The sequence below is a fragment of the Ambystoma mexicanum genome, chromosome 10 (genome assembly GCF_040938575.1).
Source record: "Ambystoma mexicanum isolate Mex_15411 chromosome 10, UKY_AmexF1_1, whole genome shotgun sequence".
Lineage (NCBI taxonomy): Eukaryota > Metazoa > Chordata > Amphibia > Caudata > Ambystomatidae > Ambystoma > Ambystoma mexicanum.
The window spans coordinates 192,914,948-192,942,047 of record NC_090932.1 but is presented as its reverse complement, the minus strand read 5'-3'; the positions used below and the strand labels follow the sequence as shown (position 1 = coordinate 192,942,047).

Below are 27,100 nucleotides of genomic sequence, written 5' to 3'. Positions count from 1 at the left end.
AATTCTGAATTGCAATAGACATTGCAGGCCTAATTCTGCCTCTTGTTGGCCACTGTATCAAAACTCTGGATTTGAAAACCTCTCCCAATTACACGTAAAAAATTACATTTAAAATGAATCAAAGAACTTTGCTTTCCCCAATATCACAAATACATGCTAGAATAAAATAACTGTTGCATGTCTCACATTTCCCGTGTACAGATGGGGCTGTGTGTAGAGTTTAAAGTAACTTCATCATGAATTGCATCTAAATTCTGCAGATTTTGAATAGGTAAGCAGTGTTCTGAATTCAAAACACATTAAAATGTCTGCCCACCCATCCAACACGGGAGAATGATTTTTCGGATTTTATTTAAAAGGTATATGTAAACCTCCCCCTTTTATTTAGCAGATTGAGTCTCACCCCCACAAGATTCTTTTTCTGTACTATGTCATCAAGAGTAGGAGAATTTCTTGGGATTTATATTTGCATAATTTTCTATGGGAGTAGTAATGACACAACTAAACGTGCTCCCATATTACAATCCTTATTAAATAGCTATGACCTTCACAAAACACACATCATCAAGCAGATCTTCATTAGGCTATAGTGCAGACCGCTTCATATCACAGCTTAATGTTAACTATTTCTGTGAAAACACTATATGTACAATGTAATAATATTATCATTTACAAAGCTCTGCGTGCATACTACATAAAATGCTAGCTACATCACTGCACGCACAGCTCAGAAATGTCTTTTGGCCTGGACTGAAATTACATCTCACTTGATTTTACATGCAGATGCAGTGGGATTGCACTTTTCATTCATTTCTCCATTTAAAAATCAATGCTTTTTGGCAGTGCCCTTTCCAAACCACCCCCACCCCTTCAGAGACTTAAGAGGAGAATAGTTCTAGAGAGCAGCTATCATTTATATTGGGGAGTTCCCATGCCCACATTTAATTGATCTTTAATGGCATGGAACCAGCAGTGGCACTCTTACAATGGAATTCTCCCAGTCATCCTTACCCCCCTGATCTGCTTCCATGAAGTTAGGACTGCCTTTGGTTAATGTGGTTCCAATTCCCTCAGGGATAAGGCATTGCCATCCACAGATGAGATCAGTATTCAGCACTTATCCAATAGTAACAAGGCGTATCGTTTCCTGCAGTTTTTCCCAGGGTCAGAATCGTATCCCCACTGTGCCTCCACTTTTTAAAGTGTAAATTATTCCCATGCTTATGTCCTGATTATGTCAGACTATTTATTGGTGCAATTTTCCACTGGCCTGCCTCATAGTCAGACACACTTATAGAATACACCTCCCCCAATCTTCATTGGATGATTAACATTTCTAGATTCAAGACCAGAAAAAAGGTGGGGCCCCAATCCGCTCTTAATATCTTAAATGTTAAATCATTTAAATCCATAATTCACAATAGCAACCTGCAACCTCAAAAAAATATGGATTTGTGAAATCTGTTCTCGCGGATGCACTTCTGGATATGCAACAAAAATCTGTATCATATTTCTTTCTAAATGTATGAAATGTAATCATTTTAACAATTTTGATAAATGTATGGAATATCCATGTTATGTTATGTTAAAGGTACTTATATACCGCACTGTCACCAACAGAATTGCTCCACAGGTGCTCTGGCGGATCTGTGAACAGGAAGAAGGGTGGGTAGGATTAGTCGGGAGGATGGGGAGCAGTAGAGGGGGAGAGGTGGTGTGCTGTTGGCGGCTTCAACTCGGTATACACTGTGTGCTGGGCTTTGGTGCAAGTATCGGATCAGGCGAGACCTTTTGTGCTGTAGGTGCTGTTTGTGTTGTTGAAGCAGTGTGGTAAGGTGCGTGTGGATTGCTGGGAGAGAAATGGTTGTGTGAGTTTTATGTGGTTTGAGTATGCAGAGATTTGAAGGTTAGGTTAGTGGGCTCTGTATTCTGATTCCGATACTTCTGGTTTCATTTGAGCTGTATCCCTGCAGGTGGGGCTGTTGCTGATTCCTTATAGGCCGTCTCGCTGTGGTGTGATGGTGCGGCGTGGACCCAGCTGTATCCTAGCGAGTATTTTATGGAGTGATAGGTGTGCCTGAACATTTCCTTTGGGTGTGCAACTGAGGTTGGTGCTACCTATTCTCTCGTTATCTATTGTGACAATGGTCTGTTGGAGATTGGAATGGTTCAGGGTCAGGGTGCTGTTAATGAGACATCCTAGTGCTTCCGTCTTGGTCAGCCTGTGTATTCAGTCGTTCGTTTCCTCCTATCATGACTATCTTTCAGTTATTCCTTCGGTTTTCCGTGGGGTGACTTCCTTAAGAGCTATTGTTTGGTTGTTTGTGTGTGATGGCGCATTCTGCTTCCCGCTGTATCTTGATGAGCATTGTGTAATGTGAATGCTTATTTCTGTTTCTCACCCTCTGGTTTGGAGCTAATGGATGGGAGTTCTAGGTCTGTTGGGCATGGCTATGGTTTAGGGCCAGGGTGCTACTGATGAGTCGTCCTGGTGTTTCCGTGTTCGTCTTGCTATGAATTCGTTTTTTTTTGGTCCTATTACGGAAGTCTCTCGGTTAGTCGTTTGGTATGTCGTGGAGTATTTTCCTTAGGATCTTTTCCCCGTCGATTGCTTGGTATGGATGAGGATCTGTCTTTGTTCATCAATGTTTTAGTTGTGTGTGTCTCTCTGTGTGCGGTCTTCTAGTTATGACGTGAAGAGCCACGTTTTGAGTAGTTTCCTGAATAGTAGGTCGTTTCTTGTGTTACGTATGTACTTTGGAAGGTTGTTCCAGGTTTTTGGCGCTTGGTGAGAGAAAGAAGATCCTCTGAGTTTTCTTTTATGTGGGGTTTCGGTTCCAGGCGGATGTCATTACTTGATCTGAGTGTTCTTGTTGGTTGATGTAGACGCAGTTTGTCTCTCAGGAACTCAGCACCTTGACTGCGTATTGCTCTGTGCGTGATGCACATTGTTTTAAATGTTATTTGTTGTTTTATTGGTAGCCAATGTAGTGTTTTTAGCGCTGGTGTGGTGTGTTCTCTTCCGGGTAGTTTCAGAAGCAGTCTGGCTGCCGCATTTTGTTTGCGTTGTAGTTTTTTTTTAGAAGTCGTTCAGACATACCTAAGTATAGGCTGTTGGCATAGTCTACTCTAGACATGACGAGAGCGATGATGGTGGTAGTTTTGTTGGCAAATGATAGGAACGGTAGGATCCTCTTTGCTGCTTGCAGGAGAAAGAAGCATTTCTTGAGTAGGGTGTTTAATTGTGGCTGTAGGGTGAGATTATTGTCCATCAGGACCCCCGGGTTTTTTACAATTGGCAAACGTGTCGGGTTGTCCGGAGTTCCCTTGGCCAAGGGATGAAGTGGTTTTCTCCTCCATTTTTTGTGACGATCATTATTTCTGTTTTGCCTGGGTTGATTTTGAGGCAGTGAGAGTTCATCCAGTTGAATACATCGCAGAGGCAGTTTTCTAGCGTTGAGTTTTTTTCTAGGTTGTCTTGTATTTTGAAGATTATTATGTTATGTCAGATTAAAGAGGAGACTCTCAGCTTCGAAACACACTCTTTGATTTTTCAAAGTCCTATGGTTCCAAATTTATGAGCCAAATTCTTTTCTGTGTCTAATTTAATATTAGACTAATGCCCTGCATTTGCCCTATTCACAGCATCACATGCTTCAGCACATGGCCCATGTAAAAAAGCCTATGTAACTGCTCCAGTCAATGATTGATTTGAAATGAGTTGACAGGCCTCTTTCATTCTCCTGCATTAGCTTAACAGTTGGCTGGATTTATTGCCATGCATAGTTCAAATATACCACATTAGCTAAAAGAATTTCCTTTTGATGTTCAGCAATAAAATGAAAAGGTTCAGACAAACAGATGAGAATCTCAGAGAGTACCATAGATTTTATTTAGTTTTTAAATACTTAAAGGCTCATGTACTACAAATTCATAATTTGACGGATGGGCGCCATTACATGTTGACATACACGTAGGTGGATCTGTGCCACCAATTTTTCATCATTTGCGCAGGGGAGTGCAAAAGTGAAGGGCAATAGGTGGCACGTGCGAATGTACGCCGTCCCTTGGCCTGCATTTTTGCACTTTGCTGTGCAAAGTGAGTAAACATTGCCTTTCATGATTGCATGACATGCAGCATTTACTTGTAATTGTGAGCGCTACTTGCCATGCAACTAAGTGTATATCCACAACCTCGTGGTAGACACAATAGATAAAAGGCTAAGGAGTGGAAGGAAAAAGGAAACCCAAGACCACAATAAACCATATATTCCGCGTCATAAGGACCCAAAATGCCACTGTGACAGAATGTCTTTTGGAGCGGGCGGTATAGCCTGAACTTCTTTTTATTGATGTAATGATGCAAGTAATTCCATTTCTGGAACAGATGCCTGCTAATTAGACCCCATTTTAATAATGCTTAATGCCAAAATAAATCGAAGTGCCCTAATGTCCCTTTGCTGTGACCATCTCCTGACATCTCTAGCAACTGCTCTACAGTAGTAGCAGGGTATAAGGTCACGTGCATTCCTGACAGCTGCTGGGCAGAAGTGACTTTTTAATTGTCTGTACATCTGATTCAAAACATAATAATGATGCACCCCAGCCTCCCTGCTGCACAGTAAACTGTACATATAAGACATATCTAGTTAGTACATTGCAGCTGCCAAGGTTAAATAATTATGCTGCCACAGCATTTGGATATCAGAGTACTGTCAGCTTGGTGAGGTTATCCACTCATAAATGGTTTGGTTTTGCGAAGCTGTGTGCCATGGGCCCAAGCCCACACATGCGTGCCACACACCCTGCTCCACACATGACAAACATGCACAAATTCACACTGCCAAAACAGACACTCACAATAGTATGCATCCATTCACACACACTTACCTGTGGCACCCGTCTTGGCGCTTGATCCCCAGTGGCGCTTGGGAGTTGGCTGGACTGGGATACACGCTGGTTAATGGGCGCTAACATGTGTTTTGGAATGCCCATGCGCGGCAGACTGCCTCCCTGGTTCCACGCATGTGTGATATTGCGAAGCTTAGGCTAGTTGGCAAAAATACCAACAACAACTTGGAGCCTCATTCCCATGCCACAAGACTATGTTAACCCTGTCCATGCCTTCAAAGTACATCTTATTGTGCTCTGACAGCACCATTTTGGTTTCTGTCCCTGCCTGCTTTGATTTTGGCCCTTGCCTGGCTGTCTGATTGTTCCAGTTTTTGCCTGCTCGTCTGCCCCATCAGTCCATTCCTGCCTTTCCAGTTCTTGCTTGCCTGCTTAATTGTGCCTGCCTTTTGGTGCTGTGCCCTCCCCACTTTCTGCAGACAAAGCACTCTAGTTGTGACATCAGAAGGCAAGGGACACTTGTTACAGCAACCTTGATTGCACCCCCACTTTGCTTGTGAAAGGAGGTGCCCTTAGATTCTTCTTCTTTGGACATCAAGACTTGAAGGATTCACCTTTAACTCTGTTGATGATACAGTCAATTCAAAATTCCTCTGCCATAGAAGTGAAGCGAGAAGGCTCCAAGGAAAAGAAAAACCCTTCTCCCTACCCACCTCAGGGACACATTTGGGGTGAAACTGATGTGCACCTAGGCATTTGTGCTGCCTGTGCACAGGACACAGGATCCTGCTCACTCGAGGTGAAGAAACCACTGTAGGGGACGGACCTGCTTCCTGGAGTGGAAGTGCGGGAATAAAAGACTTGCCTTGTCCCTGGAGACCCTGGACGGGGGTTCTCAGCAACTCAGAAGCCCAAAGGCAGCTCAGAACACTGTTTACAACCTACAGAGGATTTCAAGCCAGCTCAACCGCACTCCCCTCACATTGCTCCCCTAATGGTCCTGCTGTGGTTCTTTTGGCACTCTAAGCTCGTCGAAATGCTTACCTGCTCTTTGAGCCATCCAGACACCTACTCTACCCGTTATAAGCTACTGCCTCGAGCCGACCACCGGCACAACTCTAGGGAAGCAACCAATTTAAACGCCAACTCAACACAGCATAAGCATTGTCTCACCACTGACACAAACCGCTCGAAGACATCTACTTGGCCCATCTCGAATGCTGACATGATAGCCTGCACCTCGAACAGACTCATCATTGGGAAAGCTTAGCTTGACTGCAGCAAAGTGCCTAGAAGCACCGATCATTGTTGTTGGTCCTCCAAGGCAAGAAACCAAAGGTATTTGAAGAGGGCATGTCTCCCTGGTCCACCTTGGCAGACATTAGTGACTTTTAAGCCCTCATTCTTTGCCTATTACAAGACATATCATTGAACATTGACATTGGCTGCTGAAATCCTTTTCCTGAGACCCCCTGTCTATCCACGCAACATTCCCCTTTACTCTAAAGTCTTTCTCTGCATTTCCTTTACAGAGGTGGGTCAGTAGTGTTTTATTTGCGTGCATTTATTACTTTAAAGAACCTTATTGTTATAGAACCTCTGTTGGGCGTTCTTTTATTTTGATATCACTGTATTATTGTTGTTTGTGTGGCAACTGTATTATCTTACACCCGTCAGAGAAAAGCTTGCTCTCGGCCCATGTTACCAAAGGAGTTGAATGAGGCATACCTGTCAGATTGTGCTTGTTTTACCTTTATGATTGGGATTGCTGCTGGTTTAGTAGTAGCGTGGGGATGAGGGTTGGTGCTTCAGCCAGTACTCATCCCGGTACCCATGCAGAGCAGTAGTCAATTCATCGCAGCAATGCATTAATAGGTTGGATTGATTCCTACACCTCTAGTACATAGTAGCATTCATGATACAAATGTATACCATATATTATATATAGCACCTAGCAGGAGAAAAGGGCTTAGCACTTAGCCAACAATGCCAAGCGCTACCAAAAGCTGTAACATCAGGCTCTGAGTAGCAGACCCAGAAATTCTCATCACCCTCCAAGAAATTGAACAATATAGAATAACCTCTCATTAGTTAGATACAGTAGCAATACATTTCCAGAGGCAGGCGTGTAAGGTAGAGACTGAAAAAAATAAATTAGCTGGAGGAGGTCATAGTTCACTTCTTTGTAGAAAACTCCAGGGATCCAATGGGGACCCTGGAAACATTTGAGAAGTTGTCAGAGTTGCTAAATAACAGGAAAAAGTCAATAGACGCCATTATGTTTATCGGTAAAAAGCCAGATGTGTCTGAGTTCTACCCTGAAGGTGTAGAGAAAGGTGAAACCGTCCCAAGGGGATGCCAAAGGAGACCCTCTCAAGTGTTCAGTTCCAGGTTCAAGACCCAGGAATGGATGAAAAGAATAAAAGCAGTATTCAGGCCAATGTTCACCAAAGACAACCAGCAGTAGAAGGGGTCCTACTTTAATCTATGACCACAGAACAAGGGGGACCCCTGACAGTGTGTTTGAAGAATAACCCACTAGGATCAAAGTTAACTTCTCATGTTTTCAGTCAAAGAGAAAACCGTTCAGGAACCACGAAACAACTCGGTGAGTACAAATCCTGGCTCAGGTCAAGTTGCAGCACCCGGTCACTCGGGGACACGGACTTCACCAAAGACAATCAGGAGGACCCATTCTGCCTCCTCACAAGGGTGACCCATAAGCCAGTAGTGAGAACGGTGAGGAAGATGCCAAGATGACTGAGGAACTGGACCACGCAGGACTTTGAGGTCAAGAATGGTAGTCCAGCCAGCAGAAAATAGTGCCATGACCAAAAGAATGGTGGCAGCAATTCAGGATGGCCCAAATACAGAGCAGAGGTGAGATAGTGGTATGCCACCACCGTGGAAGAGAATGACAGCTTCCTACCTCAGGGCACATGACCAGGAGGATAATTGTGGACAATGCAGAGAAAACAGCCCAGAAAAGGTCCCAAACAGAACATTGAGCCCCTCCACTGAGGAGGGTGCGGCACAGTCCAGAAGGACGGCCATAAGCCAACAATCCAAAACTGAGCTAAGGCCATGGGGCACAAAACCCAGCCAGTATGAGCCTAGCCTTTCAGCAGCACAGCTTTGTGCCAGAAATCATCCAGCAGCAGGCAAGCAAATATATTAAAATCCCAGTATAGTTGAGGAAGGGTCAGGTTCTCCCCTAGATAGACCCACTTACTAAGAGGATGGCTGGAGCCAGCCCTCTAGTCACATACAAGGGCAGCTACACAAATGTTTTGGTGGCCAGCCAATCGGCTGACCCTAAAAATCACCAAACACTTAGAACCTCCCACTTAGTTTGCATAGTTTTCATATTAAACTATCAGGAGAAAGGGGCCAGTCTAAACCAGCCCAATCACTATAGTGGGTGCTGGGTTAACCTCACAGAAGCACACATTTGCACAAGAGACATTTTATGCCTGTCTCGTGGATTCCCTAAACCAAGCAAAGGCCCAAAAACAAAATGGCGGAGAATAGTATTGAAATGCATTAGTACCTCAATGACTACTGAAGGGGTACATTGTGTTAATAATGTGGTACATCAGATCACATCTCCCTTGTAGCCAAAACTAAATTCCCCCCCCTGTTGTAGGCAAAGCTTCTTGGAGAAGCTGGCCATCTCCCAGCATATCCACCACACTGAATCTATTGGTTGTCTCCTTCCCCCAGAAATTCAATGTCTCCAGAGCTCTGGTCCTCTCCAGGCTGGACTACTGCAACAGCCTCTTCCTCAATCTGCCTAACTCCTGCCTTTGCCCCCTTCAACTAATCCAGAATAGGACTGCTAGATTTATCCTTGGCCTCATGCCCAGAGACTGCATCTCTCCAGCCCTAAAATCTCTCCACTGGCTGCCAGTTGCTCAGAGAATCAAGTTCAAGATGCTCTGCATCATTCACAAGGCCTTCTGGGGCCTGGGACCCCACTACATCCAACTCTCTCTCCCTAAATACCTCCCAGCTAGAGCCCTTATGTCTTCTAGCTCCAACTCTCTGCAGATCAGAGGCTTTTCCAAGCAGAGAGTGGGGGGTAGACCTCTCTCCTCAGTAGGTGCCTCCCTCTAGAATATCCTCCCTGCCCCTCTCAGACTTGAGCCAGATCTCCTTAAGTTCCAAATGCTGCTCAAGACCCTTCTTTTCTCTTCCTCCTTCCCTCTCCCCCGCTAATGTTCCCCTCTGCCTCTTAGACTGGCTGCCTGGTTCCTTCAGATTCTTACAGGGCACCAGGCCCTCCTGGACCAGTCTATCCCTGCAGTTGGTCTCCCCTGACTCCCACGCCCCATCCTGCACTTGCTCTATGGGCTCCCTCCCCCCTGCACTAGCCTGACTGGGCCTGATCCCCTTGACCCCTTCCAGCCCGTCCCTAGCACTTAGCACGTGGACTATCTTTCCCCAGCACTCTCTGCATTCCTCTGGCACGATCCACCTGGTCTCCCCTGGCACTCGCTTAACCCACGGCCCCTTCCGCCCTGACGAACACTTCCCCCTTCGCTCTCCCCCGCACTTCTTGTTACTGCACTTACATGATCCGAATGCCACAGTGCAGGGGTGTTGCTAGGTCTGAAAAAGACCCAGGGCTAAGCTAATGTCGGAACTGTCAGGACTGGGGGCTAGTTAGCCTTTTGGTTGTAGCTCCTGAAATTATATCCGGGGCTAAAAACAAAAGACCAGGGGCTATAGCCCCCTTAGCCCCCCCCTAGCAACGCCTCTGCCACAGTGCCTAGTAGGACCGTTTTAATTTTTCTTTATCCCTGTTTTTTTTCACCTTGTGTATAGGCGCATTATAAATACCCAATAAATAAATTACAGCTGCTGCTGGCCTACTCCCCCAAATGAATGTAGCATGATCTTATGACCTAGGGCCAAAATAAGGAACTTAGAAAGCATCCATCTGCTATGAGCCATGTAGACTACCATAGGGCTGTATAGTAAAATGAGGGTGGAAGTCGCAACAAGACTTCGGTAAGATGTCATCTGACCTCGAAAATAAGCCAGAGGTCCTAAAAAGCACAGGTGAAAGACTAAGTTTAAGTGTCCCATAAATGGGTCTGAAGATCTCACAAAAAGGTAAATCTGGCCTACCATCCCTCCTCTACAAAGATGACAGGATTACTGCTTGGCAGCTTGAAAGGAACACAAGTGTATAATGTTATGTAGCCTCAAGAGGGCAACTGTCCTCCTCACATCTATCATGAGGAGGTGGGAACAGAACATTTGAATGCAAATAGGTGAGGTATAACCAGCTCTATTCTATTTATAGACCGACACATGGCAAAGGGGTAGAGGAACAAAGTAAACGAGGGATAACGTAAACCAAACCGGCCACCATAGCAAGATTGGTTATCCGTCCATCCTATGACACTCTGATCTTGGATATATACATCTCCCTCCCAATCAGACTCTTGGAGACAGTTGTCTCCCCTCTCTTTTTCTTCTTAGTCTAGTCATATAGATGGGCACCTGTTGAGCTGTCCCGTACCCTTAAATTCCCTAAACCAGGTTATAGGGCCAGGCAGGGTGAGACAAATGCTTACAAGACGTAGGGGAAATACTGAGCATCAAAACAGGGAACATACTATGGGAAAAGTATCAGAATGAGGTACAACTATATCCAGTCTCAGCCTATTCTAAATGAATTTAGTGTCTGGATTCCAAAGTCCCATCCCTAATCTAAATCCTACGCCTAATATGAAGTTCTGAACCCCAAATTCCTGAAGCACCCCAGTTGAGGAAAGGTACCCTTCACCTCACTCAGTTACAGGCTTTTTTGAGTGGCCCAAGACACTTGTTTTTCACTTGTCTTGTCCATTAGATGGATGATCCCAAACGCTGACCAGTATTCAGGGATGGTACCGCTGCAAAAAGCCTATTGGTGCAAGCCCTGTATCTGTCCCTGCTTTCCCTGGATGTTCTTCAAATACTTTTCTTGTTCAACACCTGAATCTTCCTCTCTTCCGCTATGGGTTCCTCTGGTTAGGAATTCTACCTCCCCTTCCTGGGTGCATCTGGGTAGGCATCCCCTACAACCGCCCTCTCTTACCCCCCACCCTCCCAACTACCTGGGTTCCTTCAACATTGCAGACCTCTTTAGTTGTATCTGGTGGCTTTGAAACTGCTGGCAGTGTTTGGGGCTAGAGCAAGCGGCAAGCTATACTCTGGCTTCTTCTTTCAAGGCCTTGATCCTACCAGCCTTTGGGCCCAGGCTCCTAGCCGGCACTTCAGTCTAGACCAGTGCTTAATTTATTAGGAAAAAAGTGCCAGGGCCCAAATCGTTTTTTGCATGGGGGAAGGGGCAGCTCCCCATCTACAGTCGACACCACCTACTGTTGCCCCATACAGTGTCACACGGCTGCTCCATACGGTGTCAACATACAAGGGGTTAAAGCTCCAACTTTCACTGGTTCATTGAGGGTGAAATCAAAGTAACATATTAGGTGTGTCTTGAAATAAAATAAATGTTCAAATGTTTCTTTAAAACACATCATTGTTAACATTTTCCTCTAATCCGATCAGTGTCAAGTGGAGCATGTTGACCATCTAACCACAGGAAAAAAGAGCAAACATGCTTTCCTCCTTTGGTAATTTGATGGACGAATTTAGGCAAAATCATTACTGAACTTATGAGTTGCCTGTCAAACACTGCAGCAAGATGGTTGGCACTCATGACTAGCTGTCCTGTTCGATATGGGTTTTTTAACTGACTTAGCCCTGTGTTGGGGTTGTTGGTTGGTGATTGTCCTGTTGATAACACACCCTGCTGGCTATTACACCAGAGAAGTTTCAGCAGTGCCATGCAGGCTGAGTGGAGCAGTGTGTGGACATGGTCAGCATCAATGCCAGGGATTGTCACCTTGCATCTCATTTTTTTTCCTGGAAATTTATAAATAGTCCTGCCCTGCCAACCTGGGCTGTCAGGTTTGTGAATAACGAGTCAGCCCAGGATGCAGAGACCCTGGCCAGTGCACACTGTTTTCGATTGTTATGTTACTATGACTGACTGACAGTTAAAATAATAAAATTGCCAAAACACCACAACATAATTAAGCTGCACTTAAACATAAGTGCTGGGGCTCAGAAATAAGTGCCAGGGCTGTGACCTGGCAAGCCCCCTTCACAAATTAAGCACTGGGACTTCTCATTCATCCAGGCATCATCAAGAGAGTGGCTCGCCTGGGTTATCCACCAGCTGTGCTGGATCTTTCTGTATGTCCTAACTGGCGTGGCCAACACAGGTTCTGACTTTCGAGGTTCTCTGCCTCCTCCCGGCAGCATAACTCGCATTCCGCAACAATGTCCCAACACCTTCAAACACAAGAGGCCTATGCTCCCTTTAATAGCCTGGCTCTCGCTGTAATTGTCCTGTTGAGTGGTCTGATTGGTGACTCCGTCTCCCCATTAGTAGGCTTCTTCATATTTGGGGGTTCCCTCATGGTTGAACCACCTCACGTGTGCCTGGTCTGTAATCTCACTTGTTATGCGGTTTTGGGAGTGTTTAACTAACTGGGCATGGGCCCATGCCTTGGGTCTCATGGTCCGAGATTACAAAAGCTGTGTCTGCCTGGTTGCGATCAGACAGCAGTGTAATGGCGGCCCACGTGCCCCTGTGTTCAGGCTTTCTCATTCCCCTGCTTTGTGTCCTTGCTCGCCTGAGTTCTGCCGTTCCATCCATTTGCCTTCCATACAGCTCGGAAGTGTGTTTAAATCTGGGTCTTGTGCACCCGATGTGCCCAGATTGAGACCTGTTAAACCTCTAGAGTGCAAATGGGGCCCAAACTCTTCCTCAGAACACCCGCTGATCTCCGAGTTATCTGAAACATTTCCTCTGTTTCCTTCCCGGGGAGCACTGCTGCACCCTCTTCCTCATGAGGCACATTTCCCCTGGGATGTTAAGGGGTCTTCCATGACTTGGGCACCTGCCGCAGTCTTGGCTGGGCTGAGAGATGTCTTTGGTGGGGTCTGGGGGAGCCTCCAGTGGCTGCAACCTGTTGTGAAGAAGTTGCCTTTTGTACCTGGAACTCTGAGTCCTCTGTGAACAAGGCACTTTGTTATAAGACACCCCTTGCCGTGCAGCTTCACCTGGCCGCCTGGTCTGTTTAGTCCTCCTGAATGTACAGTGTACAGGTGACTTCTGCTCTGCTCTACACCACTCCTCCCCTTTCTCATGTCTCATTGTTTTGCTTTCAGGAGCAGGCAAGTTACTCCAGAGGGAATGGCTCTCCGGTTCCTCCAGTGTACAGGGCCCAGTCGCCTTTACACCCTGGGGCACCACCTGCCCACAGCCCGCCAGAGATTGTGCGTTCCTACAGCCCGCAGAAAAGGTAGGTCTGTGAGGGATTCTTAGCTGGGCAGGCCTGTGTGGGAGAAGAGGTGGGTCTTTGGTTACCTTCTGTGCACAGTGAGGGCCACTGGGGCACACAAGCCTCTCTCGGGTATATTGGTGTTTTATAAACAGACATTTTGGAGTGGTAATTTACTTTGCAGTGATTGATTAATGCCGGTAAAATAGGGATTTGTTGAGGGTTATGGAATATAGTGGGTGGGTAAGAGTAGGGGAGGGAGAACGTAGGGGTGCTAAGGGTATGGACGGGACCCCAAGTACAAAAGACCACAAATTAAATTTCCACCCAGATTTCTGTCATTGAAATCCCATAGAATGATCTCTAGTCACTTAAGGGCCAACAGTGACATGCACAAGAGAATGTGAGCACCATCTCTTTGCCGCTCTCTGCTCCAACTTTCAGTGCTATGCGGATGACACTCAGCTCGTTTTCGGGCTCCCCTCTGCCTCCTCTTCTCCTTCTCTCATCTCTGACTGTCTGCTATCCAGGAGTGCTGTGCCGCCAACGATCTCTGCCTTAATAGCAGTAAAATTGAGCTTCTCATCGCCACATCTGCACCCTCCTTTCCTGTCACTCTCTGTTCGGTGTCTCTTGGCCCTCTTCCTGCTCCCACCTGTGAGGATAAGAACCTTGGGGTCATCTTTGACTCCACACTCTCCTTTTCTCCTCACATCTCTGATGTCTCTAAGAAGTCAAACTACCAACTGCACCTCCTCAGAGGTATTCTTCCTTTCCTCTCCTTCCCCCAAAAGCTCACTGTCACTAGCGCTCTGGTACTCTCTAGACTGAACTACTTCAACAGCCTCTTTCTAAATCTGCCTGCTTCTATTCTCCGCCCTCTGCAACTCATCCAGAACAGAACTGCAAGACTTGTCCTCAGCCTCAAGCCCAGGGATTGTATCTCTACAGCATTGAAATCTCTGCACTGGCTTCCAGTGGCTGCAAGGATTAAGTTCAAGACCCTCTGCATTCTCCAAAAGGCCTTCTAGGGCCTCGGTCCTCAATACCTCCAACTCAGTACCTCCAACCTTCCCACAAGCTCTTCGCTCCTCTGCCTCCAATTCCCTCCGGGTCAGTCGCTTCTCCAAGCAATGAGTTGGTAGTAGATCTCTTTCTTTGGCTCGGACCTCTCTCTGGAACAGCCTCCCTGCCTCTCTGAAACTTGAGGAGCACCACCTGTGGTTCCGGAAGCACCTCAAGACCTTCCTCTTTGCTTCTGCCTTCTCTTTTTGTCGCCACTGCTGATTTCCTGTCTGATACTGCACTGGTCACCTGGCTAGCCTCTTATTCCGGGCCTGCTCGCCCAGTTGCACACCCGCACTGCCTCCTGACAACCCATGCACTTGGGTCTGTATCTCTAACCCTACAGTCCCCCTACCTGCATTTTTGGACACCTGCTGTCTGCACTTACCCTTGCACCTGCACCTTCTGGCCACACTTCTTCTTATTGTTTTGATCCCATGTACAGCACTGCCCTCTCCCCTTTCCCCTGGCACTTTTCCCCTACCCCCTGCCCTTGCGCAATCTCAATGTCACTTAGCCTAGTAAGATTGTTGTCTCTGTCCTCCCTCTGTTCCCCCTTCCTTGCCTCGTCACGCCTTGAAAGACTTGTGTATAGGCGCATTACTAATACTATATTATATCATATCATCATGGGGGTGCTCAGAGGCTGGGTGAGCACCAGTGATGGCGGAATAGGGTATTCAGCTTGTACTTTTGGATATGTGTTCCTAAGCCTTCCAGTTCTCCGGCTAGAATGGTTCTCGCAGGAAGATGAAATGTGGCTGTTCGCCATTACACAGGTGGCAGGGGTACGTACACTCAGCGTAGGAAATGGGCCGGAACAAGATGGAGTGGAGCTCTGTCTTGCCAGAGCTCTGCTCTGTCCGAAGGCCCAGGGGATAGCCCAGGATACTTCCAGATCTGTTCCTAAGCTGGAGTAATGGCAGTGCATGCTTCAGATGACTCTGCAAGGTGCAGTCAAAGCCTCATACACTTTTCAATGGCTGTCCAAATCGGTAAATGGACTGCAATTTACAGACTTTTTTGTTAGGATGAGTATTCTGACCAATAGAAAGAGCAGAGTTTAACTATTATTAGCTCAAATTATTTTTTTTACTGAATCACTATCACAGACCTGTTTCACATTTAAAATTGTGTGCATTCTTATGCTCCCAAAATGCTCCTTGATTTTATGCAAATTTGAGGCTTGTGCTCCATTAAGAGATGTGGCTTGGCCTGTGGTCACGCCCTCCTCCCCACTCCCTCATCCCCAAAGGGAGAGGGTTCCCAGAGTGCATTTATTTTTTTCTACATTTCCAGCACTGAAACACTGGGAGGCCAAAGACAGCTGTGCCAAGTGTCACACGCTGCCAGGGAGCAGCGCAAACATTGAAAGGTCAAGCAAGATATTTCTGTGCAAATGTACCTCTGCTGTACACTAGTGTCGTCAAGGGCCGTAGGGGAGTGTGCGAAAATGAATGCCTATACATACATGCCTTCAGATGTATGTATAGGAGGCCGAATAATCCAGGCTCCGCCCTGTGAATGGGGTATTACAGCGCGTGCACACAGCATGGACGATCAATTTGGCACGTAGCTTAAATGAAGGCCCAGCCAGATGTTATTTAGAAAAGAAAATAACTCCTTTAAACACCCAATTCAGATAGTGCTAAAGTAGAAGCATTGAAGTAAAGGGTGCAATTACCTGTAGAGCGGCAGTGATTGGGTCAGAAAGCATTGCCCTGTGAGGGCGAGGAAACACTGTCTTAAGCCCTCATTGTGCTTCAGGCGGTAGCAATACATGGCAGACAGTCCTTCCAGTAATACCCGTTTCTACTGCCCCCTTGTTTTTACACATTCTTGCGGTGTCTCCCACGGGATTGCGGTATTGCTGGATTGTCGCACGTGGTAGCGTCTTTTTTAGGTTGTTTCCATCAGCTATAATGCATGCATTTTTTTTTACCACCACCGTAAAGATACGAATATTAAATCTTCCCCAGATAACTGTTTTTGCTGGAAGTAAAAGATGCGCCAGCACAGGCCTTCAACTCAAGGTGACAAAAATGCAGGGGAGACCCCCCTGAATGGGGTGAGAAGAAGCATCTTAAATGCCCGCCTTCACCCCTTTGACAAATAATGCAGATAAAGTGTTTACTCGCCGTAATGTGCACTTCTGTACATGGTACAGTAGCTGTTATGGTCCAGTACTGTAACTAAACCGTTTGCACCCTCCAAACAAGGGATTGCCATAGTTGACATCCAGATGTTTATCAATAGTGGGGAAATTAGGAAAATCCACGGGTTTTACCACCAGCACCAGGTGAATACTGAGACCCCCGGATTACTGCAGGTGGTAAAGTTAATTACCACATGCAGTGTCCGATTTAAGGGTTTTCTCGCTTATTCAGACTTATCCCTATGCAGAAGCAGTAGAGGGTGTCTATAGTTCCACTCCCTAACTATGGGCCAAGGGTCCCCGAGGAGGGCCCCGCAATGGACGAATGCCCTTTATCCCAGGGGCCTGCCCGAAGAGGCTGCAGAGGCTGCAGTATGTTGCACGTGGGTGGGTCTGCTCCCCCCTTCTGGGATTCATGGGATTAGACATCCATCCCGCCTACCCGGTCTTACCCAAGGACTTGATTGGAAAAGGGGGTATTTTATTGATATTGATATTTTATTTCTATCGCGCTCGTACACAAGTGTTTCACAAGTTTGGGCAATGGATGGGCGCTTAGGGTCCAAGAAAGAAATGTAGGGTGATTTGCAGGTTTTTTGGGGTTGAGAGTGAGGAATTGGACCATCCACAGGGTGGGTGTGCGCTCGCCTGGGTTTTTTGAAATTTTAAAAGAAATTGAACGATGGTAGGTGAACCTCCAGAAAATGTGTAGGGCTAGTCCGCACACATTTTCCTATGCTCACAGCACGAATACACATAGACCTGTGTACTCTGGGTGGAAAAGCCTACAGGCACCAACCCCCCTGTCATATTTAGTTGGAATATGACTGTCCGGATTACAGCATGTCTTGTCAGAATGGGGAGAGAAAAACATTCCCCCTGCCATAGCCAACCTAATTAACTATCATTGGCTCCATGGACCCACCCTGTCCTTTTGTTGAGCCCTGCAGAATGGTGGCAGCAATTTACATAATTAGCATACTAACACTTAAAACAGGCCCACATGGGGCCTGGCTGCAGAGGTTAACAAAGGAGACAGGAAACCCCAACTGTGTCAACTTGAAGCCAGCACCCGCCCTTAGTATCAATGGACACTGAAAGGTCATGTCTGGGACTGCATATTTACAGTAGTCATCCACAGAGGGGGACCCCATTCAGAAGGCACGAGTATGTGGTTTCATGGAGACATAAGGTCTGATCTCTCCGCAGCTTCAAGGGAGACCTGCCGCTTTAATCAGGAACCACATAGAGCTTCATTAACTAAAGGGACCCTTTGATCCACAACAGACAGGAAGATGGGTTGGACTTAGCATTACATCTTTTCACCCCTTTAATTTTTCTGTTGCAAAGCACTCTTGTTATGACCACATGCATACAGGAGATTGTTGGTGGGGACCCAGGATTGGTTAATTAAGGTAAGCTTAGCCTACACCAATCAATGTGGCCCATTTGGCTTTAAAAGAGGGCTGCGCCCCTCTTTTGGGCAGAAAATCTGAAGACGTTGAAAGGAGTAGCACAAAGAACTCAGCATTGGACCCTGGCTGTAGTTACAATCTGTCTTGCATCTTCCACCAGTGATGGAAGGCCAGGACCTCCCTGAGGGAAGCAAGATCCCTCCTCTAAACATCTCCCAGGGAACAGAGGCAGATACAGAATCCAGAGCACCCTCCAGCAGCACCAGAACCAGTACGCAGCCAGCACACAGTGAACCAAACCAAGGACATGGGAGCTGCCTGCAACACTCTCCTCAGCTTTGGGCCGTCTACCTTAAAGGACATCATCCCAGTGAAGAAGCTAGGAGTGCATGGGCAAGCATCTACCGTCGTCCACCTTGGCTGAGATTTTCGAGCAGTTACCCTTTGATCTGCAACCAACTGCACTGCTGACTGTTTTTACGCTGCAGTCGCTAACGCCGTCTTAAACGCCTCAGCCAGTGCTTCAGACCCGCCAACCAGCACTGAGACGATTCCTGATCCGAGCCGCTGTGTAGGCCAGCCTGCAGCCTTCCGTCCAGCCTTGCTTGCCTGCTGCCTGCTACCCCCAGCTGCCTCCTGTCTTGAACTCTGTCGCAGAAGCTGCAAAGTGCCCTAAACCGGACTCCACACTGTCGAGCACCAAGAACTTCTACAGCACAGGGTACATTGTGGTTCTGTCATGAAATGTTCTTCTCCGAAGGCACCTAGGGAGATTCTATGGCCCATTGCTCCTTTTGTGTTGAACTATTGAGATGAATTACTTTACCGACTACCCTCCTGTCAGTATCCAGAGTGCATCGCTTTTCCTTCTTTGAAACTGTCTGTCTGTCCTCTACATTCCTTTACAAGGTGGGTGGTATTTCGGAGTGTGGTAGAACTGTCTGTTGTAATAATAATAAAGTAGATATTTTTATACAACCTTGACTGGGCGGTCCCTTTTATCATTGGGTAATAATTATATTTTCATTGGGTTGCAACTAACCAACGATCCACGGCCTTGCGGAGATAAGCCTGTTTCGTCCACGTTACTGAAATTGGACAAGAAGGTCTATGATTTGCTTGTGTTTCCACTGGACTACGTAAGAGGTTTAAGGTCAGACGGGAGGGTCACTCTGAACATAAGACAAAAATGAAAGGCCTTACAATCAGCGTTGGATTGATTGGCCAGGCCAAAATCATGTGTAGACTCTAGGGGCCGGTTTCTGCCCACGCCTGGGCCGGTATAAAAAAATAACAACATTTTGAAAAAAGAATAATAACAATTTGAAATAAAAACACCCGCAATGGCATCATTCATCAGAGCAATGTAACACATTACCTTGCTTTGATGATTGATTTGCATGCAGGATGTGTGCATTCCATCTTGGTGTCCTTGGTCACTTGACAAAATCTTTGTGCCTAAAAGCTTCTGTACAGTGTAGAAATATTTGACCATAGCACATCAAGTGGCCATTGACTGCGTTGTGCCACAATGAATGCTTTGTTGTAATGTGTCCATTTTTCCCATCTCCCTGGCATGCTGTTCAGGATGTTTGTTTGCATACTCTGAGCACAAGTGCTCAGAGTATGGGATGTCCTGTGAGTGCGCTGCTTTCCCTATTTTGCCAACCTCTGAAGCCTAAAAGTAGATGCACGCAGGCTTGACATGCGGGCAACTTTACACCAGACCTGCAGATGAACTTAACTGGTCTGCTGTTAAATCTCAGTTACCAGTTCAATGGTATCCACTACAGAATAATCGCTCATTTTATTATAGCCGATATGATAGCTCAGTGGGTTGAGCGCCTGCTGCTGCAAGGTGTGTGTGATCTGCAGGTTCGAATACCAGAAAGGCCATCTCAGCCTTTCATCCTTCGGAGTTCAATAAATGAGTACCAGCAAAGGTTGGGTGATATTGTATGCATATATGTTCTATAAAAAAGAGCTTAAGCGTAAGTGCTATACAATAACATATTATCATTTGGCCTTGGACGTCTGCTTGCATTCACAGTAATGTGACAAAAAGAATATATACACACAGATATTGATAGATATGGTGATCCATTCTTGTATGAAATTTATATCACATTAGTGCAATCAGAACCATATTTTTCGTAGTGTACTTAGGAACAATGCTATTTGATGCCACTTCCTGTTTTGTCAAGGGGTGAAAGGTCGTGTTTCATCACTTCCTGGGATGTCACTTTCGGGTGGGGTCAAATGACATCACTTCAGAGGTCAAGGGTCGTGAGGCAAGGGATGTGCCACTTTTTCTTGGGTGTCCAGGCCTATCTCTTGTCTCAGTCCGACCCTGCTTACACTAGACAAAGGGCGGTCTGTTCTTGGCCTGCTAAGGGAGAAGGAATGACCGCACTGAAAGGGTTAACCAGAAATAAATCACTAATGTGGCACAAAAGACAGGAAAAGACATGGTGCACACGCGAAGACCGTGAAAAGGAAGAGCTGGGAGAGTTGTCAATCATATTTGATGCAGCGCCTCGACAGAAAATGAAAAACGGCGGGACGGTGGAGCTGGAACCGGGAGGCATCCCGTTTAGGAGAAGACTCGAGTTTCTAGCCAAAAAATAATAATGTTCATGTTAGTGGTCATTTCTTTCTGCAGCCAAAATATCCCCTTTACTGTTCAGTCCATTGGCCAAATGTTATCCCCAGCCTCTGCCTCAAAAACGGATTCTTGTGTGTTCAGATTATATGTTTAAAGTGTCACGTATAGTAGTAGTTTGTCATTTGAATAGCGCCTTTATCCCATTAGTATGGCCTCAAGGCGCTTGCACATGTGTAAAACAAAGGGCGAATAGGGAAAGAGCGAAGTGGGACGGAGGCTCAACGTGAAAGAGTGGTGAAAGGAGGACCAGGGCGACAGATGTCTACATTGTGTAAGGCCTGGCTGCGAAGACAGGGTGGTTCGGTGTCGAGAGACTGGCATGAGACGCGCACAGCCCAATGAACGGAGAGCAGCAGGCAGAGCGATCCCAGAGAGACAGAGACCCGGACAGCGCAGGCTCCAGAAAGTGAGACAGGTTGTAGCATTGGAAGCGTTAGTCCCTGCACAAGAGAGGGCATCGGAAGAACACGGTGATGGCAGGCTGCAGCTGAAAGTGGTGAACACGGGGATGGCAGGCTGCAGATGAAAGTGGGTGTGCGGACGGCCGCAGGAGAAGAGGCGTGTCAGCAGCAAGCGACTGCAAAAACAGTGTATTCACGACAAACTGACGGGTCTAGCAGAACAGAGGCGTGGCGGGTCCGAGTGAGGGGTTGCCAGTGGGGAGGGAGCTCGTGATGTGTTGCGGGACGCGAGCAGTATGAATGGACTCGCGGAGTACAGGAAGGGGGAAGTAGGTGTTTCGGAAGAGTGGAGGAGGAGGGAGTGGCAGAGGGAGGTAGAGAATAGGAGAGGGGCATACGAAGGGAGTGACTTGCGGGAGGAGGGAGAGCTAGCTCACACTTCATAGGCACTCTGGCAGAGGAAGCACTGGGCCACTGCAGAAGAGAGCGGGGCCGGGATTCCGTGCACCCCTTTACGCCCCAGGAGCCTCGGGCGCTCAGGTACAGAGTCTCCTCGGCCGGCTTCGCTGGGCTTTCCCTGGGGTAGGGGTTGGGGTTCTGGCGGCTGCTTTGCAGGAACCCCTAGGATGTGTGCTTGGCCACGGTCTGATTGGGGGCGGGGGGAGCACAGGGATAAGGGGTGGGCGTACACGTGGAAACCAGACGGGAGGTGGGGCCCAGCTTTCATATTGTTTTTAAACTTCACGCAACTGGTGTATTTACCTTGGCAAAGACTTGCCCGACCAGTCTAGTCAGTAAGAGGGGAGGGAAGGAGGGAGGGAGGGAGTTGAGAAGAGGGGAGGAGAGCGGCGATCGGGGGCGCGAGGAGGGAGGCTGGGTGCTGTTATTGTGATCATTTCTGAAATTCTGATTTTAGAAAATAGCATGCAAACCAGCAGTCCCAGCTTTCGGGGGTGCTACAGGGCGCACCGCTCCCCTAGACCGTGCCCCCTAGGCGAGGGAGTAGAAACCGAGAAAAGAAGGGTAGGGGGTGAAGTGGGGTCTAGCTGAAGAGTGCGAGAGGGGGGAAGTGATCGGAACACCAGAAGGGAGAGGAGGGATTTGAGGGAGAGTGGCAACCTGGGCGGTAGGTGAGAGCCTAGGGGAGCATCTGGGGGCCAAAGACGATGAGGTAAACTGGACACATGCGAGGGGGAGAGCTGCAAGGTGGGGGTTGTGGGGTGAGGACGGGGGTGAACCCGAAGATGAAGGCCCTGGGAGTGTTGAGAGGAGCGGGGAGGGCTGGTGGCGCGTAGGAACGAGAGTGGGAGCAGAAAGGGGGACAGGGCAATGGCTGGGAGGGAGAGAGCATATTTTACCGCTTTCACGTTTGCCCACGAAACCACCATATACCGCCTGGAGGTAGAGGGGCAGGAAGAGAGTAAATATAGCAGGGGTACTGGAGTGGGATTGGGGGCAGTGCTGGGAGGGAAGGAGTGTGTTGGTGGCGGAGTACAGGTGCACCTACTTCGGCCTGGAAAGATGGGTTCTCGTGAAGAAGGGAGCTTCTGAGGCTGTTCCATGACCTTCCATCAAGCATCATGCACTGTGCACGAGGGCCCTTGCCCCTTCCCTGTCCACTCGTCCTCTCTGCTTCTACCTCTTAAGTCATCTCCTCCCTTTCTTCCTGCCCAACTCTTCACCTCCCTCCCATCAGCCAACTCCCCCTCACCACCCTTCTCCTTTTCTACCTTTCATTACTCCCTACTATCCTCTTCCTGCCCCTCTCCTCCTTTTTATTCTTCAACCATATACTTCCTGCCTCCCTCTGCTTCCTCTCAAACACCAGGGAGGGGCCAGTAGACGGGGGTCGCAAGCACCCATCCACCACAGCCTCCATCTCAACACAGACAAAAGAATAATTGTACTCCTACACAAAGATATCACGACTTCGCTTGGGATTAAAAAAGGCAGACATTATGATTACGTTTTAGAGAGCCAATCTTTAAGGAAAAAAGCAAATTATAAACTTCCTTGTCCAATTTTGGTAACGTGGACGGAACAGCAGACTCCACAAGGTTGTGGATTGTTGGTTAGTTGCAACACAGCGAAAATACAATTGTTACCCAATGATCAAAGGGACCGCCCAGTCAAGGTTGTATACAAATATCTACTTTATTATTATCACAACAGACAGTTCTAGCACACTACAAAATACAACCCACCATGTAAAGGAATGCAGAGGACAGGCAGCTTCAAAGAAGAAAAAGGGATGCATTGTGGATACTGAAAGGAGGGTAGTCGGTAAAGGAATTAATCTCAATAGTTCAAGGATAATTGGTTTCAACTCAAAGGGAGCAATGGGTCGTAAAAGGGGCCTTCGGAGAAGGACCACAGGGGCAGAACCACAATGTACCATTGTGCTATAGATGTTCTTGGTGCTCGACAGGGTCGAGCCAGTTTCAGGGCACCTTGCAGCTTCTGAAACAGAGTTCAAGACGGGAGAGAGCTGTGGGTATCAGGCAGTTCGGTGAGCGAAGCTGGACGGACCGCTACAGGCTAATGTCTCTTGTGACGTCACTAGCTTCTCTCTTTGCTCTTTTTCATATTACTTCAGGGAGTTCCTCCCTCAGACTGTCATCTCTTCGCTAGGGTTGTCTCAATGGTTATCTTCTTTCGAATATACGCTGCGGTATTGGCGCAACTGCTGGTGTCAAACACGGCACGATTTCAGACTTTGAACATATAGGAGGTAAGAGGGCGGGATTTCCTGCAGATGCATACAACTGCTCCTCTAAACTGGCCTACATGGCGGCTCGAGGTCAGGAATCGTTGTCCCAGTGCTGGTGGATGGGTCTGAAGCACTGGTCGAAGCATCTTGGAAGGCTTTAGCGACTGCGGCATAACAGTCAGCAGTGCAGCCACTTGCAGCTCGACTGGCTCGTAAATGTCCTTTATGGCGGACACCCGTAGATGCTTGTCGCTGCGTTTCTCCTAACTTCTTCACTGGGCTTGTGTCGTTCTTTAAGGCGGTTGACCCAAAGCTGAGGAGCGTGTTGCAGGCTGCCTTGTCCTTGGTTTGGTTCAGAGACTCTCTGGCACTTCCCACCTGGGAAGCTTGCTGCAGAGCCTCGCACAGCACGCTGTGTGCTGGCTGGGTACCAGTTCTGGAGCTGCTTGGAGGTCATCTAGATTCAGTTTTTCTCCTTCTGTTACCTGGGAGATGTTTAGGGGAGGGATCTTGCTTCCCTCTTGGAGGTCCTGGCCTTCCTTCAATGGCGGAGGAGGTAAGGCAGACTTTACCTTCAGCCCGGGTCCAATGCTGAGTTCTTCTTGCTACTCCTTGCAAAGTCTTCAGATGATCTGCCAAAAAAGGGGCTCAGCTCTCTTTTAAAGCCAAATGGGCACAGTTACTGGTGTAGGATAAGCCTACCTTATTGAACCAATCCTAGGTCCCCACCAACAATCTCCGGTATGCATGAGGTCATAACCTGAGTGCTTTGCAACAGAAAAGGTAAAGGGGTGAAACAATGTAATACTAAGTCCCACCTATCTTCCTGTCTGTTGTAAATGAAAGGGTCTCTCTAGTTAATGAAGCTCGGTGTGGTTTCTGATTAAAGCGGCAGATCTCCCTTGATGCTGCAGCGGGACCAGACTTTCTGTCTCTCTCAAATCACATACTCCTACCTTCTGAATGGGATCTCCCTGCGGGGTTGACTACTGTAATCCATGCATTACCAGACATGACATTTCACTGTCAATTGATACTAAGGGTGGGAGCTGGCTTCAAGTTGACAGTGCACATCAAAGGTTGTTGGGGGTTTCCTGTCTCCTTTGCTAGCCTCTGCAGCCAGGGCCCATCTGGGCCTGTTTGAATTAAACTCGGATTAGTATGCAAAGCTGCATCCAGCAGCAGAGCCAACAAAAGGACAGGGCGGATCCATGGAGCCTTTGTTAGTTAGACTAGCCATGGCAGGGGAAATGTTTTGCCCTCCCCTTCTGTGAGGACATGGTGTAATCCTGGCTGTTTTATCCCAAATATATATGACAGGGGGGGTGGCGCCTGTAGGCTGTGTCCACCCAGAGTACACAGGTCTATGCGTACGTCATGCTGTGAACATAGGAAAATGTGTGCGGACTAGCCCCACACATGTTTCGGAGGTACCATCATTCCGTTTTTTTCAAAATTTCAAAAACAGCCCAGGTCGAATTCCTCTCAACTATATAAAATGGGACTCACCCTGTGTTTTACCATGTTTTACAGCATTGTTTTACTTTGAAATGTTAGATGAGGGGGTGTTGGGTTAGGTATAGGGAAAGTGGGGTGGGGTAGGTGAGGGGATCGCCACCCCCACGCATTTTGCAGTAAAAAAAATAGTTTTCACCCATGATCAAAAAAAGTGTTGTTCTAACATAGAACCCATAAAACACCTTTGTATCTAAATCAACCCACACACTTCAGTTTTTAGGTGTCATAAAACCATGAAATTAAATGATGGTCATACATGTAACGATTAATTTAAGCATGTAGATCTTTATAACATGTTTCTTTATCTTCACGTCATAAACAAAAAATAAGTTTTCTGGGTCTCTATTCTCATTACTTTGTTTAGCCTACATGTGTTTGGCACTTAACCTAGAGCTTCTTCGGGGCTTAATGATATCCTGTCCATCAACTCATTTTAAAGTTCCTAATAATGAATTGTTCCTATTTACATAGTAAGTAGTCGTTCGTTGATGCTTTTGATAACTCTTCGCTGGCAGTAGTACTGCAATTTTAGGGGACTTTATACACAAACAGGTAATCAGTTAATTGCATTTGTTTGCATGAGTTCCATGTAATTAGGTTCATTTTAGACACCAGAGGCTTGGAGCAGTGTTTTCTGAACACAGGGGCATGAACTAAAAGTTCACCCCAGCAGTAGTAGCATGGACTAATTAAAACAAACCTGAGTCTCGTGGAACTGATGCCAGTGAATTCTATTATAAGGAACTGGACCAGAGGATGGGAAGTAAGGAAGCGCCTCAATCTGCGAGCTGCAAGGGCGAATCCTGCTCAGTTCCCCTCTCCCCCACAAGGTTCCCTGGGTGCAAGAATGGCTGCAAGTTCAACTTTAAAGTCTTGTCAACCTTCAAAAAATCCAGGACAAGTAGAGGCTGATATGCATGCAAGGAAAGCCAGCCCTTAGCCAGACACCAAGCAGCCCCTGGACTGCTGGAGGATCTTCAGTTAGCAAGCAGCCCCTGATGTACTATTCCCCATCTTTCAGCAGCCCTACCAACAAGTGAAGTCTGAGCAGAGAATTGTGAGGGAGGGCCGACCAACTCAAGCGGTTTGACAAGATGGGAAGCCCAAGCCGGAGGCAAAGATAGAAGAATTAGACAAAAGGAACTAAGTTTCCTGAGCCACTAAAGAACAACTAGAAGTGCAGGAGCACCCCCACCTTACGATATTGAGTAGGACCCGAGGGTCAGGGACTGCAATAATAATGGGAGGAATGGGAGGAAGAGCAAATGGAAGAACCTATGGCCAAGCATCACACAAGCCCTAGACCCTGGCCCCTTAAACTGTAAAGGTTGACGTCGACACCGATCTGGGAGACAAATGGCTCAAATCATGGCACCCCAGACCTATCTGTCAATGGTTAGAATATTTCTCACCTGTAGCTCTTTCTTCATCTCTCTCTATGGATAGGAACATCTGGCTTAAGGCGTTGGCCTCTGCATTCTGTTCAGCCTCTAAGAAGGATGCTGACATGGAGGGCAGGTGGGGCTCCAAGTATAACCTAACCCATTCTTATGAGCCACTACTGCCAATGGACTGATCAAAATACACTATGTTGGTTTGTCAGTAACGGTCACCTGATTTTCAGACCTCACTGGAACTGGTGAGTCAATCAGGGAGGGGGCCAAGGGCCTTGATGGGCCAGAAGACAATAGCAATTTGATGAATTGTGTGTGACCCCCGCACCCAAACACCCTGGGCAGATACACCAGAGAGGGTCCCAAATCTGCACTGCTTGCCTCTTATGCCAGTTCCAAGGAACAAAGCGGGTATAGCGGAATTCCCCATAAACTGGTTCGTGCCTCTAGGCACAATCCCAAAGACATTTGAAGGAAGGGAGAATGGGGAATTGTAAGGCCAAAGGTTTGACACTGTCATATACGGAATATAAGTCTCACTATTCTATTCGCGAGCAGCTTTGGCCCACAGCACTGAA

At 47.2% G+C, this 27,100-nt stretch overlaps 1 protein-coding gene across 2 annotated transcripts in view; it reads left to right on the top strand.

The window, feature by feature from the left end:
• The window catches only part of PDLIM2 (PDZ and LIM domain 2), a 439,577-nt gene that overhangs the window by 293,671 nt on the left and 118,806 nt on the right, over positions 1-27,100 (top strand). For both annotated transcript variants that reach the window (XM_069617703.1, XM_069617704.1), the window contains one exon: positions 13,087-13,220. In XM_069617703.1, the coding sequence (XP_069473804.1) occupies positions 13,087-13,220 (134 nt within the window). The remainder of the gene's footprint in view (positions 1-13,086; positions 13,221-27,100) is intronic.